The sequence below is a fragment of the Arachis stenosperma genome, chromosome 7 (genome assembly GCF_014773155.1).
Source record: "Arachis stenosperma cultivar V10309 chromosome 7, arast.V10309.gnm1.PFL2, whole genome shotgun sequence".
Classification (NCBI taxonomy): domain Eukaryota; kingdom Viridiplantae; phylum Streptophyta; class Magnoliopsida; order Fabales; family Fabaceae; genus Arachis; species Arachis stenosperma.
In genome coordinates this window covers 7112445-7130684 of record NC_080383.1, presented here as the reverse complement: position 1 = coordinate 7130684, position 18240 = coordinate 7112445, and the positions used below count along the sequence as shown (strand labels likewise).

General features: G+C 33.5%; 2 protein-coding genes across 3 annotated transcripts; both read right to left on the bottom strand.

Moving 5' to 3' along the window:
- Positions 1–481: 481 nt before the first annotated feature.
- On the bottom strand, positions 482–2547 carry LOC130941022 (uncharacterized). The gene is made up of 4 exons (XM_057869366.1): positions 2197–2547; positions 1852–1888; positions 942–1025; positions 482–714 (listed from the first exon to the last, which is right to left on the bottom strand). The coding sequence occupies exons 1-4, from the start codon at positions 2518–2520 to the stop codon at positions 662–664; spliced, it is 498 nt and encodes a 165-aa protein (XP_057725349.1). The 5' UTR covers positions 2521–2547; the 3' UTR covers positions 482–661.
- A 2872-nt stretch (positions 2548–5419) lies between these two features.
- LOC130942088 (ubiquitin C-terminal hydrolase 13-like) lies at positions 5420–17944 on the bottom strand. Of its 2 annotated transcripts, none has more exons than XM_057870774.1 (32): positions 17785–17944; positions 17292–17361; positions 16574–16724; positions 16330–16487; positions 15908–16173; positions 15591–15809; positions 15378–15486; positions 15181–15296; positions 14431–14529; positions 13711–13820; positions 12959–13033; positions 12560–12638; positions 12314–12460; positions 11855–11935; positions 11634–11753; positions 11345–11467; positions 10923–11000; positions 10751–10839; positions 10555–10663; positions 10144–10212; positions 9948–10064; positions 9661–9716; positions 9345–9522; positions 9169–9270; positions 7713–7784; positions 7403–7468; positions 7156–7221; positions 6944–7030; positions 6724–6840; positions 6488–6562; positions 6290–6376; positions 5420–6168 (listed from the first exon to the last, which is right to left on the bottom strand). In XM_057870774.1, the coding sequence occupies exons 1-32, from the start codon at positions 17812–17814 to the stop codon at positions 6127–6129; spliced, it is 3363 nt and encodes a 1120-aa protein (XP_057726757.1). In that variant the 5' UTR covers positions 17815–17944; the 3' UTR covers positions 5420–6126. The 2 variants fall into 2 exon arrangements, with proteins under 2 accessions (XP_057726757.1, XP_057726758.1); XM_057870775.1 differs by having other exon boundaries at positions 17292–17358.
- Positions 17945–18240: the final 296 nt, after the last annotated feature.

Sequence of the window (18240 nt, the reverse complement as noted above, 5' to 3'; positions counted from 1 at the left end):
AAAAAAACTGAAATATTTGATTCACTTTGTAAGTTGTTATAAGGGTTTGATTGGTTTTTATTTTTATTTTTAATATTTTCCGTATTTAAGATTTTGCGAATAAAAATTGAAAATAATAAAAATAGGAATTTGTTGTTTTAAGTGGGAGTTGTAATTTAATTTAATTTTTAACTAAGGCCCTACTAATTCTTAAACTTCATAATTAAGTCCTTGAAATTTATTATGCCTAGTAACAAGTAAGGAGCTCTTTAACAAAAAGAATTGAGAAAAATAGAGCCCCCTTCTAAACTATAGAAGCTTACTAAAAATCCATATAACTATAAGACGAGAGTAATTTAGCAAAAACTTGTCAAATTCCGGATTGTAGTGCCATAATTAGAGGGGAAAAATAAAGTAAATTAGCATCATTTTTCCAATGGATATACAAATGACAAAATCATCAAACAAGTATATGATAATATGATATGATGAAAAGGAGATATTTAAGATCAAAACTTTTATATTTGAATTTATGAGATAGTAAGGACTTCAAAGAAAGTGACAGTAACAATTTAAATGGATTAAAAAGATTTACATATGAAAGAAAAATTGAACTACAAATTATTCAGAAGAGAAAGATATTAGATATTAGATATTGGATATGAAAGGATATATTCACAGCTCATAGCCTCCGAGAATAGCCAGAACCCCCACATTTCTTGCAGAGTATCAATCCTAAAAGAGAAAACAAATAAAGATATATATATAAACTGAAAGATTTGCTAATAGGATAGGTATAATGATTCTCCTTTACTTGAGATATTTTGGTACATTTCTTAATCTTTGTATTTAGATATAAATTGTATTCAGATATATTAATTCAAAGATGTACTAAAAAATGACAGTAACAGATAAAAGGGAACAGAGAAAGTATATTTTGATGCATGATGATAGAGAGATACCTGAACCCTTGCACACTTTACAGTTAATTAACCCTGCATCTTTCTTCATCTTTCCATTGTCACAGAAAACACATTTTGTCCCACCTAATTGTAAGAAAAAATGGTATTCAAGTTGCAATTTCTCTCAATAAAGCCTAATTTCTGTCAAAACATTATATGCTAGACTCTAACATGTAATAGGTGACACTGATTCATCATCGATACTATGTTGATTCTTTCTTCTCTCGATTTCGTCAGCAGAAACAAAATTCACAGCAAAAAATGCTACGTGCATACCAAAAATCAACCACCAAATTAGTCATTATGTATTTGTATATAAATACATATGTTGTTTTACTTATTTTCAATATGTATTTTGTATTTCAACATATATTCTATACGGGAGACTAATTTTGTGGCTTGAGTTTTTTTATGTTCACAACCACTCCAGATATTGGATAATGGTGAGAGCAAGTATGCTTCTGTTTAATAGATGGTCATAATCAGAAACTACAATTTCTAAACTAACAGTTCATAATCACTCCACTTTTTGTCCAGTATTACATAAGAAAAATGTTAGTCTATACTCATCCATCTTTGTATGTTGAGCCGACTAATTCTCTTCTATCAATGAATGAGGTGTGATCCAAATCAACTTGGTCTCACACCGCATTCAATGATCAGGAAAATTAATCGGCTCGATACACAAAGAAGGATAAGTATAAGTACATGTATCATATACAACTCATCACATCATCTTTGATACCTTTAACTACAGATATCTAAGTCAACTTAGTTTTTGTTGCTAATCATGTGAATTGTAACATCTTTCCACTTCCTAAAGTATTGCTAATATTCTTTGTATAAAATATAAATTTACAATAGTTTCCAACTTTCCATAGAGTTTCAGAAATGTAGAAAGATTAATTACCATTGCCTCCACAACGCTCACAAGGCACAGGATCTCCCTGAAGAATCAACAGAAAGTAGCATCACTTGTTATCTTAAGAATGAGAAAACGCTATTAATATATCTAGAACAAAGAAAAATCTAAAGATATAATACAACCCAATATTTTATTTGTGAAAAATTGTTTTTTTAAAAAATAACTATTATATTTTCCATAGGTACACTAATCTGAATGCAAAAGTACATGAGTCATAAACTAAAGGATATAAAAACTATTAAAAATTACAATAAAAAATAACATTTTTATCATGTTTTAATCTTTTATGTAATAAGAATATTTTGGTTAACTGAGAATTGAAAATGTTACCTTAAGACCAAGGAAGAGAGAAAGAGCAATGGCAGCCAAAACACTAACGGTGGCTAAAAGGGTTTGGGTGTCAAAATACAAAGTGGTTCCAATTCCATTAAAGAGCAAAATAGGGTCAATGATCATCAAAAGCCTTGGCTTTGTTATTGGTTTGGTTTTGCATTTGAACGTGAACCTGGGATTTGAAGGTAGTTGGAGGAGTATGGAAGAAGAAGAAGAAGAAGAAGAAGAAGAAGAAGAAGAAGAGTGAGAAAGGTGAATCAAGCTTGATGAAGAAGAAAAAGAAGATAAAGCATGAAGAGTACAGTAAGAGAGAGTGGCCATTGAAAAGAATGGGGAAAAAAATCTTAAAAAACCAAAAAGTATTGTTAGTATGTGGAGCTCAGCTTCTCAGCTTTTTTTTTTTTTTTTTTTTCACTTTACAGTCTACATGTGGTTTTTAATTTTAGTGTTTGGGATTTTGGTGGTATTTTTTATAATACAAAAATACTATTTGTACACCAAAATCAGTCACTAATATATTTGTGTATAAATACATGTGTGATTTAATTTATTTTTAATGTATATTTATATTTATAGTCCAACATATATTTTATACTGGTGGCTAATTTTAGTGGCTGATTTTAGTGTACAGATAGCATTACTCTTTTTAATAATATAGAGAGTTAGTGTGTTTTTTACTTTCTTATGTGGATGTCACAAATTTGATTCTTAAATGTGTGGTTTTTTATTTTTTATTGGTTTGATGTCATAAATTTGAGGGTTAGATTTGTGATTTTTAAATTTAAAAAAAATACAAATTCAAGAGACATATTTGCATTTTAGTATTGAAAAAATTTTAAACATATAAATCGAATCCTCCAATTTATTTGAGAACAAAAAAAATTTATCTCACTTCAAATTAAACTTTTCAAGTTGTACATTATAAAAATCAATGTGATCCTCAAATTTAAATCTGAGAGTCTAATTTATTATTTAAAATAAAATAAAAATATTAAATTCATACTAGAGAAAAACATATCAATTAGATTACATATCATTATTTTTTATTTTTAAAAAAATTAGCTGTCACATGTCACATCCATTGTCCGGTTGCTCCATTTTAGGGCTGGCAATGGGTAAGAATAAAAAAATAAAAAATTAAGTTTAAATTAAAATTAAAAATAATAAAATTTTAAAGAAATTCAATATAAAATTACAAATAATATGATCATCAACTAGCTCTAGCTTAGTGATTATTTCAAGTTTTTATAAGAAGAAGATTGTGAGGACAAGACTCACTTTCTTCACTACATACATAACTTTTACATATATATTATAAGGGTGCGAATAAGGTAGAATAGGATATACCCTAAGTCCATACCCTATCCACAGCGGGTAGAATAGACAATCCTACCCGAACGAATTAGCTCGGATTGAGTACCCACGGGTAGGATATATATTACCAGTCCTACTCCACCCAATTTTCTTTGTTTTTGTTGCAGCTAAATAATAACTGCAATATCTTTTTTTTTTTAATTGTAGATACTAGATAGACATTTTTTGAACTACTTTTTGGCGGTTAATTTGGCTTAAATAAATTTGTGTAAAGTACTATTTCAGTCTTGAATATTTAGATTAAATTTTAATTTAATTTTTAATATTTTATTTTTTATTTTTATTCTAAAAAATTTTAAATAAATTTAATATTGTTCTATCATTAAATTTGACACAAAAAATTAATGGAACAAGTGACATAAAAGTTAATAACATTATTAGTTAAGCGATATTTTCTTTCATGTGTTACACAAACATAACTAAAATATTCTTGTAATATTTTTTCAATTTTTTTTTGTACAAAATCTCTTATTCTAGCAATCAATCAACAATCCTCCAAAATCAAAGAAAAAAACTTTTATATTAGTGATTATTAGTGGGTTGATTTTACTTACATACAAGAATTAAATGCAATTGGCTCTTCAATATGCGAATTATTTGTGTCAAATTTAATAGTGGAATAACATTCAACCTGCTTAAATTTTTTTTTAGGATTAAAATAGGACATTTAAAAATTTTTAAGATTAAAACAGAACATTTAAAACGTTAGGGCCGAATTAAGATTTTTCCTAAACAGAAGATCAAAATAATACTTTACCCAATAAATTTGTGTTTATAAAATATTTATTTCTAGCTTTTGGTCTTTTATAAAAAAAAAATATTTTTGATCTATTAAAATCAAAATCTTTTAAAATTTATTGGGTCAAAAAACTAAAAGAAAAACAAAATAAAAAACAAATATTTTGTCGGAACCTAAAACTTTAATTTTACCAAGGGAACAAAAGGGTTTCACACTTTTGATTAATCAAATATTACTATACATATGCATAAATATAATTAACCAATGAGAATTAGATGAGACCATGAGAGTGAGAAATAATTCTTTTAAGTCTTAATTATATAAACACATCTATAAAGAGTTTAGATTAATATTAAAAATACGAGGAGTTCGAGTAATATATACAAGGCTCTTAATTCAAATATCATTGCTGATATTTAAAAAAAAAATCAATAAGTCAAAATTAAAAATTATTTAAATGATTTTATATGTTAATCTTAACCGTTAATGTGCAATATCTTTTTATCCCACAAAAAATCACTTCTGTACATGTCATTTTTTTTATCAAAAATAGAAAAACTCAAACTCACAACTTCTTAAATAAGTATAGAAAAACTATGCTATTTGAATTATAACTCATTGACTTCTATACATATCATATAAAAGAAATGTAAATGTTTTCAATTCATCCTTTAAAAAAATATATTATAGTTGTATTAGAGACATTTAAAACTAAATTCAAATTAGTTAGTTTTTACACTTATCCTTGCATTTAAGAAATCTCCCGTAATATGCACTTGATACATGTGACCTCGGACAGAATAAAAATTCTGTAACTTCGAAAATTCAAGTCTCTTTTTTTTCGTCATCTAGCTTTAATCTATTTTGAGTTTTATCCTTTAAACGCAATAGCAGCTATCTACACTGCCATGGCGAATTAATTGGTGCTTCCACATGAGATGATGCTCTCGTGTAGTTTCTTGTTTTCTTGGCAGTAATTGATGTTTCTTCACTAAATTTCTATTTCTCTGCCACACTACACAAGCAAGCAGCATCTTTCTTTTTTATCTTCTTCTGGCGCAGGCTGGCTCCCAAGTTAGATCAATGAGAAGAAAGTAGAAAAGAGAATGAAAAAGGCTGGCCAAACAAAATACAAAGCCATCGTTATAATTAATCAGAAAACGTGGTAATGGACATTGGTTTCCTATGATATCATCATCCTAGACATTAGATGACAGACAAAAAAAGAGGTGGGGGGGTTAAAACAGGAAAATAGAAGGACCGAATGGTGGTGCAGCAGAATACTAATTTTTATGCTAATAAGGAGAGTTATATGGAGGAGGCTGAGATGTCTCTTGTACAACATTACATAAATTCTGCTACACCATTTTGCAGCCCTCAATTAACATTTCTAGACTGACTGAACAAAATCTGGAAGCAATCAAGAAAATGACCAAATAAAAAGAGTCAACCAACTATACCCTGTATACACTCACTAATCCAAAAATCTTATGTACTGATACAGTGCAGTGATGATGATCAATGACCTCAACTTGAAGAACCTCCATACAAAAATGGAAGTTGTAAAAACGCTCAAGGGGCTGTGGTCGGCAGATACAAAGTGCTGAGAGCAATGTCACTCCGTCGACATAAAGAATTACATAACCACAATTCTAATTTAAAACCTGCAGACACCACCTCAATTTGCTGATTTCACTAGTTGCCTATACAGAGCAGCCTTTCGCTATTTTCCCTGTTTTTACAATCCCATAGATGTAGTAGAAGAATGCCAAATTCACCCAATGTCGAGAGATACCGCCTCAAATACCCGTTTTCTAATTGTAGATCTTTACTGGCTTCTCAAACGTGTGGCGATTCTGCAAAACAAACCCGCATAATTTGGAACTGTATAACCAACCAAGCTTTCTCAGCCTCTGAGCAACAATCAAATAACAAAATGTGATTTACAAATCTATTCTTGCCATCAAAGAAACCAACCTGGTTAACTGCATATGCTCTTTTAGGAGCATTGTCAGTATGCTCCAATCCAAGATACTGCTCCCATGCACCATAAACATCTCTTCTCTATTATAAAATAACGGGATAAGGTAAACATAAATTCAAACGTATGAAGAGGGTACTAAAAAACTGAATCAACAAAACAGAAGGAAGAGTTGAACTATAAATGAAAATCACCTGAAATCGACTGGATACAATGTCAGAGTCTTGAAGATACTCAGGACGCCCTAATGAGAAAAATGCAAACTTCCACTGGCCAAACAAGAAACAAAAAACAAGTCATAAACTAGACATCAAATATACTAACCAATATTGGACAACATATACATCACTCAAAACTAAATTAGTGATAACACACAAGCGTTGCTGAAACTGAGAACATAAGATAAAATAAAAAGAGGAAAGAAAAATACCTTCGCAAACTCATCATCAGGAACTTGAAGTTTCTTTTTTATTCTGTCCTTAATTTCAGTCAAAGTCTCACCTTCATGAATGACCAAGAAAAAAGGTTCCCCAAAGTTCTGAATTTGCTGTATACATATATCAAAACAAAACACAAAGGTTAGATAAACAATTAATTGTCAGCACAAAGTATTAAGCGCATCAACAGAACAAATCAATCAAAAAATTTACCATTTGATTCTGAGCTGTGTCTTTTGTAAAATGATAGACATGAATTAGGCGGTCATGAGGACCAAGATTTTTCTCTTCTTCTGGAATCTGTAACATTTTTATAAAAGGAAATTATATGATACATAAAAACATCTACATATGCTACTATTTTAATGAATAAAATCAGGAAGATTTCAGTCCTTCCAGCCCTAGTCACAGGGAGAGATTGCTACCTCCTCGGCTCGTAATGTCCAATATTGGTCATTAATGTTTTCAATCTTTTCATTGGGAGGGAAGACCTGCACAAGCAGACACACAATGAAATACACATATTTCGGTTAAAATAATGCTTTCATCCAATAGTTAACAGCATTCTCAGTAACAAGAAATTAGGGGATTATAATCAACACCAAATTTAGTACGCATAATCACCTTTCAACGTTACATTAAAAATTACAGAGAATAATAATAAATCCAAACCTTGTATATCTTGTGATAGAAGACTTCAAGCAACCTAAGCTCAGCATTAGGATGAGACAGTTCCACCTGTAATAACAATAAAACAGTAACTAACTAATGTGAAAAATTATACATGCACCGATAAACAATAAGCAACTTTTTTCTGAAAAAACTGCAGCTTACAACACTGCAGTTGTACTTTTTGTTTCCCTGTGAAACTTGGATGAAGCCACGTGTGCTAATAGTGGGAAGACATTATAGTGTTGTATAGATAAACGTCAAATAACACGGACAAACTGATAAACCAAAAGAATAAATCACCCAAGGCCACCTTAGTTTTGAGGTCATCGAGGACATCCCCCACAGTGCTCTGCTTTGGAAGTCTGATGGTATGAATAACAACCTGAGTAAGCAATTAAATGTTTAGAAAAGGCTGAAAATTACTGTGTTCTAAAAAAAGCGGTTATGGCGGCGCCATAACATTATGGCGTGGCGGATTTCTTCCTTGCCGCCATACAGTGGTCGCCGCAATGAGGTTTTCATGGAGGGCCAAATGGCAGCTGCAATTGTGGCGGCGCCATGGCGGACCGCAATAGAAATGGCAGAAATTGAGGGTTTTTTGGATTTTTAAAAGGCAAGCCGAATTTGCCAAACTTACCTTTTATGGTAAGTTTTAAATATTTAAAAATTATTTATTCTTATATTTTTAAATTAAATATTAATTTCCATCACTTTTTAGTAAATTAGGCAACTATATATAGGCACTATAGCATGCACCATTTAAAAAAAATGAGGGTTATTATGGTCATTTAGAAAACCCTAAAATGCTACAATTCGCCTTCCTCGGCCTCCTTTTATGGTAAGTTTTAAATATTTAAAAATTATTTATTTTTATATTTTGTAAATTAAATATTAATTTCTATCTCTTTAGTAAACTAGGCAACTATATATAGGCACCATAGCATGCACCATTTAAAAAAATGAGGGTTATTAGGGTCATTTAAGAAACCCTAAAATGCTACAACTCGCCTTGCTCAGCCTCCTTTCGAAAAACTCTTCTATCTCTCCTCTCTCCGGAAGAACCACCAGCGGCACGCCAGGCAACACCGTCCAGCTCCAATTCCTCCTTCTCTGTCTTCCCTTTCAGTTGTTCTCTCTGCGTTCTGGCGAAGCCGTTGCAAGCCGCCATTGACTCACTGCTCGCTGCCGCTCGTCACCCTCGCCGCTCGCTTCTGCTGCAAGCCACAGGTTCTCTCTATGTGCTTTGTAACTTAGTTTCTGTTTCAGACTTCTGGCCTTCCTACCCTTTTTTACTTACCCTTTTCCCCTTTTATTTACATAGGTTTGATGCTATAAATTATATTATAAACCTCTCTATTTCCTTTTTTTTTTCTAATTTACATAGGTTCAAGACAGCCCCCGACTCTATTGTCCCTGCCCCTGCCCCTTATATTCTATGGTGTATTATGACTTGATGTTATGTTTATTTGTTTCATTTGCTACTGCATTTGCTGAATTAATTGGATGCCTTATGAGTAGAAAATTGCTTAAATTGATTAGATTTTATAATTTATTACCTTCAGAATTTTTCTACATGTTTTTTTTGTACATATACATGTATCTTTTAGGTAGTCCGTCATTTCTGCCATTTCCCACAATGCCATCCGCCATAATTTTATGGCAGATTTTTGGCTTACCGCCATGAGCAGCCATCCACAATCAAAAACAATGATACATACAAATAAACAAAACGACGTCAAAATCTTCAGAATCAGCATCATACTCACTTCATCCTTGGTTGCATGGTGAAATGCAACTTTCAGAGTTTTCAAACCTTGTAATTCCGGCAGAGGGATGTCAAGTACTTCATAGTACAATATATCTGACGTCTGGCATTCAGGAAAGACATAAGCTGTTTTCTTTTCACAATGAGATTTATCATGATCGACTAGAAAATAACTACCTGGTTGTAGTGTACCAGCATGTCAGACAAATGTTCAACTCCTCTATACTTAATGGGTTGGGGTTTTGGTTGCTGAGAGTAGCAGTTGTGTGGAGTAAGCCTAATCTTGGATGGATCTTCCAAACCAAGCTGTTGAGCAACTTTTTCCACCACATCATCATATGTATAAAGCCTTGACCTAGAAATTAGTATACATGGTTATTAATAAGAATGCAATTCTAACCATAGTAATACATAAATATTTTTGTCATCTCTCAAGTTAAATACTTAATTAATATAAATATTGATATACTGCAAGAAATTCCACATTGCTTACATCTCCAGGCAGAAGTCATCTTCTTTAGGTTTATCAAGAGATCGAAAGTGAACAACCTAAAAACACAAAATTAAAGAAAAACCTCAGCTAATATTGTAAAACAAACATAATGGAACTAGGCTTAGGCTGTTTTTACATTAAAAAGACATGCATGCATGTGCACATTGGAAAAGATGAGTAGAATAGTTCAAACAAAACACCATGGAATAGTTGGGTAGGTAGTAGGCAAGACGTTTGCATTATATCAAATTAAACACAAAATTAGCTGATGAACAAAAGTCAATTACCTGGCGGTTGTGCACATATTCCAAGTACGAAGGCACATCTGGATAGCGGATATGATCCTCGCTATCCATTACAGTTACAGGACCTTTTTGAAAGCATACAATATCTCCATCTTCTAGCTGCAAATGTCGAAAAACAACTTAATAGGCCAACCCAGATACAGTAAATATATGCGCATCAATTATGCATACAATCTACCTGGCTTGCTCGAAATGTTAATTTCTTATCAATAGGCTCACACATGACATTTGGTTCAAACTTGATTTCCTGCCAAAAAAGCAAACACCAATCAATTAACTAATTCTGCATTATTAAAGCCATTTCTTGATATTAGAACCAGCAAAATGTAAAGACAATTAAAAGTCCTAGCCCTTTTGGTCAGGCTTATGGAGTAAGGCATATGCAGTAAAGATAGTTTGTGGAGCATAATGCACCTTATTTGTTGTTAACCCACCAACAAACTTAGAATCTAAATGACAGCATGACTACTTTGACTCAAGCTTAGCAGGTAAAGAAGCGCATACTTTAGGCCTCACAAGAAAAGGTACAATTCTGAGACTTCCAATAAGTTACAACTTATGTATAACAGAGGAGACACCATAGACTAACCTCATAAAGTCCAATATCTTCATCAGGATCATAACCAGCCATTTCATTCAACTTTGTTAAGATTTCTGACGGCTTGCCAGTACTCTTCACAAATAACCTTCCAACATAACTGCCATCATGGGTAAACATATCCCAATGTCAACCACAGTGCATTTTACAGCCCCAAAATATATTAAAATTAAGATAAAGATATTACCGTAGCTCCTCTTTTTCAGGATCATATAACTTGAAGAAAAGTAATATATCATCCTTTGTCTTTTCAGGTGGTGCAATGGGACGTAAATCCTAGACAATAATGAGAATTGTTAATAGACTGTAGTGTTCAATGCCATAAAACAGTAATACAACTATCATACTACAAATCTCACCGGTCCAAGCTCCACTTCCAAAAATAATTTTAATTCTGCATTGTGAACCTTGTTTGACACCTCTCTCAATTGTCCAACCTGCAATACGAAACAGATAGAGAAAAAATAATGAACTACTTCAGATCATAGACAAGCTAATTTGTGAATTAAGAACACCAAACTGATAACCTCTAACAGCACAACTAAAAACACAATGGAAAATATGAAAGCGTTTACCTGAGTTGCAACTTTATCTTGCTTAAATAAGCAATAGCATAAATAAAATAAACAACAGCAAAGCCATCACAAGAAATTAACTACTGATGAAGACCAAAAAATGAAATATAGAAGATCAACCAGACAAAAGAATCATCAAACAAGCAGGTTGCCATTTGAAATGGCAAGAAACAGATTCTTCAGGAAACATAAACATGACTACTTACAGACTGTGCTTCCTCGATGTGTGTCAATGGCCGGTTAGGACGATAGGTATGGTTCTGTCGCTTCGCCCATAGCCAAAATCGCTGAAATTGAACTGGTATACCAAACTCTTTAGCGACCTCTTCCTGAACATCAAAGATAAGTCAACAGACAAGAATTAAACTAACAAAATCATCTATGGAAGAACAGAGAAAACATTTACTAGTGAGAGTACCAAATAGCTGGCAAATGTCAGCTCAAAAGTCAAAAAAACACTTCTTGCAGGATAGCTAAAACTCATGGATGCGATACCTTAAATGTGTTAAAAGACAACTGCTTTTGGACACGGAAACTCCTAACTTTGTCATGGTCTACAAGATCAAAATATATGTCCTTTCCAATCTGCTCAGAAAGATCTTCATCCCGTGCCACCTAAGAAGCATCGTATTCTATTAAGTAATAGCTACGTGCAATTAAATGTAGCAACTCATAGCAAACTTAAAAGGACAAACAATAAGTTAACAACAAAGAACCTTTATAATAGTATAAAGGTGGGCCTCAGCCTTTTCTTTCTTTTTGTGTTCTTTTTCCTCCTGCTCTTTCTTCAGCCTCTCCTGCAAATTATCCATTTTACATGCTCAGTGCAAATTTTTCAAGAATAGAGTAACTAAGATTACACAATAGAAGCTTAACCAACAGCAACAAACTGAGTTTGAGTTCACATTTGACTCCACATACTTGTCATAAGGAACTTTCCAAGAGAAAAAAAAGAAACATTTATTAGCTGGAAAGAACGAGACTTGTAAAGAAGGTTCAATTGGGACCATTCACATCAGATGCAAAGGCTAATTATGACATAATATTCTCATATCCATCATAAAAATAACTGTCCATCTGATTGCTTTTCAGAAGTTAAAACTTGCAAGCAGAAAAGAAGTTATTGACTTGGCTTGTGTTACTTTGGGATCAAGTAGTACACGGCCAGAGTTTACCCTTAAATGTTCAGCAATGTCTTTCTCATCAACATTGCATATTATTTTGTCCTTGTCGGATTCACGTATGTACACCAGCATGTAAGCATTTGAATATTTGGTGAATTTGAACGGAGTATTATTGAATCCAGGATTTGTCTGAGGTAACTGCAAAAATACAAGTGGTTGAAGCATTAACACGTACATTCTAGTGTTTGAAGGGATCAAATCATCAAATACCATGGGCTAGAGCAATAAAACAATTACCTCCTCCTCACCACCATATTGCTCCTCTAATGCCCGCTTAGTATCTTCTTTTGTCACTCTCTCATCATCAAATTTGTACCTTAGGAACAGACAGATAGAAAACCAATCATATAGTCAAACAGCCAGACAGTCAGCAAGAAAAGCAATTCAACATGGCTAAAACGCAAAGGCCACTCTTAGGTCATCTATATTATCTTGAACATCAAAACTTGAAACAAGTAAACAACTCTCACCGAATGTGTTGCTTAGCTAATTATATATATATTATTATTGTCTCAAAATAATTCAAGTGCCCCGGCGAGAAAGGGGGGGAGTGTTGATATTATGTAGCACTTTGCATTCTCATTCATGTAGCTCAAAAGGCAATGAATTCAGAGCTCTAAACAACATGATACATACCATTGCTCAGACAGAGTTGGCCTTATAAACGCATAATAATGTCCGCCATGCACACCACCACTGTGAACCAAAACACTGAAAAAGAAATCCAACACTGTCAAATACCAAACATCATTTAAAATCTGGATTATTTAAGATTAATAATAACAAAAAACTAAAGATAAATAAATAAACTAGCTGCACTTGGAGAAACAGAAATTTAAATCTTTTTCTTTGCATTATCTATCCCCGTGCCACTTTCTCACTATTTTGCTACACACACTCTTCCTCTAACCATCCTTTTTCTAATACTGTAGTTGAGAACACTCCACAGGAAGCTTACCAATGAATGTTTAACATGACCTTGATTGGATTACAATTTCCAACGACAATATATATACAGATATATGAAATTATTTCGCAATACGAAGACAATAAATACAGACTTCTTGTTTCATGCAGATATAGAAGGCTTTAATTGATTGCAATACAGCAAAGCACGAGGTGACAGAACACAAACAAGCATATATAGCAATAAAGGCTTATAAAACTTCCACAGTTCAGCAAATGAAGCCATCCTTTAGACAAATCAATTACAGTTGAAGTTCATGCACCAATTCGTGCCAGATAAAATATCAAAAACAGACATAACTGCTTAAGAAGTCATGAAGAGATCACACAAAGCAGAACAATAACTAACAGATCGATCCAAAGAAATAAAGGTAAGGGAAACATAAATATTGGAAACACGCTTGCTCTACCATTACATTTACCTGTGGAGTGTGTAAAGATTGCGAACTGTCCTATCAGCCTCAGGTGATAAATACTTCCCATCCTCACGATCAAGGTCAAGTTGCAAAGGAAACTCATAACGGTCATTAATCTGAGAGAGAGAGAGAGAGAGAGAGAGAGAGAGAGAGAGAGAGATTAAAATTCTGTGTGTATGTATATGGGCAAAAAAGGTTCACTCCTATATCTGATGATAGCATTAAACAGAAATATTATCTCATGTTGATAGCTGATGCCATTGCTCTATGTAGCAGACAATCTTCATTGCAAATTATGAAGAACATTTTAAAAATACATATAAATTAAAAAGAACAAGCCTCCCTAGTAAGTTGACCTGAAGGGGAAGAAATCAACAAAAAGCAATTTTTAAATAAAAATATTATGTTCCCAGTTTAAATCCTGTGGTTCTCAATACCAGAAGACACTATCATCCTCAAAAGAGAATATGCAGTCAAAATTACTTGCGAGGACAATCTTACTTTGACTGAATGCAAATTTCAAAGGCAGTTTTTAAGTAGTACAGGAAATCATATAAATCTTACACTTGTAACCCAATAAAATAGTGGGACCTATTGCAACTAAATGTCAATACACAAAGTAATAGAAATTCTAAATAGAAGTAACTATTAACTTTCCACATGCCAAGAAATATAATGCCAACAAAAGGCAATATGATAAAAAGTAATGTGTACTCAAGTACCAACCTTTACCATAGTGTCCCTCATAAAGTCATATTCAAATCTTTTCAGCTGAAGCTGAAGAACAGGAGGGAAATCAATAAATAGGACACCCTTCTTAGCATCCTGAAAATATTGTAAAAAATAAATCAGTGTACACACAAACTAAGAAATTAATAAAATGCTTATATGATACCACTCTGGCATTAATTAGTAAATCAGAGAAATTTAAGGAAATTTCAATAAATTCTCCCAAGCAAAATTCAAATAATTAGAAACACATTGTTTTAAAATAATATAATAAAACAAATATTAAAGTCAATAAAATCATGAAACCGATACTGTCGTGCTTAGAAAAAGGTGCAAAAATTACGAATTTCCACTGAGGTCTAAAATTTGACATCCTACAGCTGTAAATGAAAGAGAGTTGGGAGAAAACAGTCAATTTATAATCACTCCTGGAGACCCACAACTTAATTAAGCATGCATATATCAGCGCACTTCATTTACATCACTGTATCATATTGCAGCCAACACAAAACCTGAGGGCAAATGATTCTCTGTGGTTGCTATATGGTATGCAGCTTGAAAAAATGAAATCTAGGACTAAACTGCCTCATTCCGTTTTTTAGTTAAGGCAACATTCACAGAACAAGTAACAATAAGTCACAAAACTTGAATACATGAGAAACAGAAGAGTACTTTATCTTCAAGGGAGGTTAACTCCTTCAAAATGTATTTATTCCAAGTATATTCAGAAATAAAAATACAACCAACCTGCAAACCAAATTGTTCAGCATGGTATTTGTTGTCACCCTCAAGAGGTTCAACTTCAACATACTTATCAAAGGAAGCATAAACATCACGACAGCCCTTGACATCAAGCTGAAGGTCTGCCATGCATATGTAAAACTAAATTAGCATCAAGTGACAACATACAGTAAACAAAACTTTCTGAGTGCATAACGTAGTACCATAAAATGACTCCTTTCTAGTTGATTTATAGTCCACGTTGATGCACTCAATATAGTTCATATGATGCCCTTCAAATAACTTCTGGATAGTTCCCTCCACAACAGTTCCCTAAAGACCAAATAAAACAAATCCATAATGGGCATTTGAGATTCCAGATTCACTGCAGAGACATCAGACATCATTAACAAACCCAGGAAAGATCTTTCTGTTACCTTCATTTTGTCTTCAAGTTTTTCACAAAGGACTCTATTTAGTTCTTGAACATCATGCTGCATGAAAGAATCATAGGTATCCCATCCAAAAGATTTTGTCAGTTCCTTTGTTGCAACACTGGTATCACTATACTGGAGCTTGTAGAATAGACTCTGCAGAGCCAAAGGGATGCTTCCAGACGGCATATCATTTTCTGTTGTTGGCATATGGTACACTGCCTGAAAATGAAATTAAAGATCGAACTTTCTCATCACTTTCCAATCAAGCAAGTGAACTTCAGGCAAGATGAGTTAAAAAATAAGAGATGGTGGCTAACCTTTCGAAAGTAAGGAATATGGTAGAGTGTTTGGAGAAGAGAATTCATATAACATGTGGCTCCCTGGTTCTTAAGCCCAACATAACCTGTCTCTTTCTTTGAATCGTAAGTCCAATAATCAACGATTCTACGAACAAGAACCTCAGCTTCAACTACAAGAGTATCATTCACAAGATAGCCTCTACTGGCATCATACAATTCACCAAGTGGCATGAAGGACGTGAAACCCCAATCACTTTCTCGTGCATTGAATTGGTGCTGCGTGTCTGTATAGCATGAATAAGATGAGGTTACAAATTTATACCATTGAATAAATAAAAAAATTTAAAAAAAAAGGTTCATGATAAGGCCCATCCCTGGGCCCAAAAAACTGTGAATTTTGACGTGTTAAAGGAAAGCAATACAAGGTACAAGTAGACCACCTTTTCTCACAGAGTACTTATTATGGACTTGATTGATAACTGCCAAGCTAAATTGTGCATATCTACTCCAACCATACGGCAAATTAGATGAATCTGCAACATCCAAATACATGGACAAATAGTCCACGTTGTTCCCTTTAGGGAAGATGAGCACACGCCTGCCAGTACAAAACAAACTTCAGAAACAAACATTTAAAAAGCATTAACGTCATGAATCCAATCAGCGAACGTGCAAGCATGATACCATTTATAACCACCAACAATAAATACATCTGAATAGAGCTTTTTTGTATTCATCCTAGAAAATTCAGGAATTTTCCAGGTGAATCTCGATGATTGAGGGTCCTCAACAGGCTGACTTTCCACAGTGTTGGCAGCTTCAGGTTGAGCTACAACTAGTGATCATCAAATAAATGAGGAAACAATTAAGTATTACACCTTAAATAAGCCGGACAACTGATAACCGAACTAGATCAAGAAACACAAATATAGCTCAGGGAGTGATATAAATGCACAATCAACAAAGACATTGAACATAAAGAATTTCCAAAATGCAAACTAACAAGAAATCACATTTTTATCAGGAAAGTTATTAGTTATTACAGGAAACCTATCATTCTTACATGTTTGGAATTGATTAATTTAAGGAGGGGGGATCAATTTTGATCAAATCTGCCTAGCAAAGTTTTAGATAAGTATACTGATTTGAATAAAAAGCAAGTCTAAACACGTTAATCACTTAAAAGTTCTTCTATCTTTTTCCCTTACTCTCTCTCTCTCTCTCTCTCTCTCTCTCTCTCTCTCTCTGGCAACCAAACAATGCTTAAGCAGGTTCCCTGAACTACTAGTGCAATTCGATTAGATCATATATATGGCAATAAATGAAGCTAAAGAAACAAAACAAGTCGGCTTTCACTACGGATCAAAAAGAGGGCAAAAGCAAAAATAACTAGTTCAGCTACCTTCCATAGGTTGGTGATTGTTCTCAGCCAAATCAGTGTGCGGAACAAGCATCTCCTCGTCGTCCTGCTGCTGCAAAAACCAAAAATCCAAACAAAGAAATCGTCACCTTACTTCGGATCCCCGGAGAACCAAAGACCAATTAAAATCCCCTAACAAAGCCCTAAAATTCCGAACGTGGAATGCACCCTAGCCACAACAATCGAAGCGAATTCAACCTTGCCAGATCAGAAACCCACGACCTAGACGAAACCCCCAATCACTTCCTACCCACCCAAAACACAACCATTCAGCACGCAAAAACAAAACGACAAAATTTAAAACTAAATCATGCAGACGCAAGAGAAAACTTAGAAACTCGCGAGTGATTGAACCACGAACACGAGCAAGGTCACGAAAGTTCGAGAAGAAAATAGTGTTGTGTTTTGTGTGTGTTGCGCGCGTGAGTGCGTGCGTAAAAGAGTGATGAGAGAGGTTAGGAATGAAAAAACGCACGTCAATGGGAGCGGGAGTCATCACGGTCATGGTGGATAGTGCCAATTGAACCTCGCGCTGCACAACAATGGAGGAGAGAGAAAGAAGAGAGAGAAAGAAAGAGAGCGCAGTGTGAGAGAAAACGAGATCACCAGAAGGGTGTGTGAGTATAGAGGGAGAAAGGTCTTTGCTCTTTATTTGGAGGTTTGGCCATTTTCGTAAATTTATATTTTCAGTAGAAAGCTTTGGTCATTGTAGAATTCTATAAAAAAAATAAAGAAAATAAAAAAAATTGCAAGGGGAGTTTTATGAGTTTCCGTTTTTGAGAGGGGTTCATCCACAAATTGTTAAAAATTGTGGGAAATAGTAGAATAAGTACTTATTTATGGGCCAACGTGAGATTTTTTGTTACATATTTTTTTTACCAAAAATTGGGAGACTCGAATCCGCGATCAGCGATCTGTGTGTATGGAGAGA

Bases quoted from the DNA above. Each gene is read 5' to 3' on its own strand.
- LOC130941022 (XM_057869366.1), bottom strand. From the start codon at position 2,520: ATGGCCACTCTCTCTTACTGTACTCTTCATGCTTTATCTTCTTTTTCT. The intron at 1,026-1,851 runs GTAATTAATCTT...TCTTACAATTAG, and splicing joins TGAGCGTTGTGGAGGCAATG to GTGGGACAAAATGTGTTTTC. The intron at 715-941 runs GTATCTCTCTAT...TTTCTCTTTTAG, and splicing joins TAAAGTGTGCAAGGGTTCAG to GATTGATACTCTGCAAGAAA.
- LOC130942088 (XM_057870774.1), bottom strand. From the start codon at position 17,814: ATGACCGTGATGACTCCCGCTCCCATTGAC. The intron at 17,362-17,784 runs GTGCGTTTTTTC...TGGTTTTTGCAG, and splicing joins TGACTCCCGCTCCCATTGAC to CAGCAGGACGACGAGGAGAT. The intron at 15,487-15,590 runs GTAACAGAAAGA...TTTGGTCTTTAG, and splicing joins AACTTGAAGACAAAATGAAG to GGAACTGTTGTGGAGGGAAC.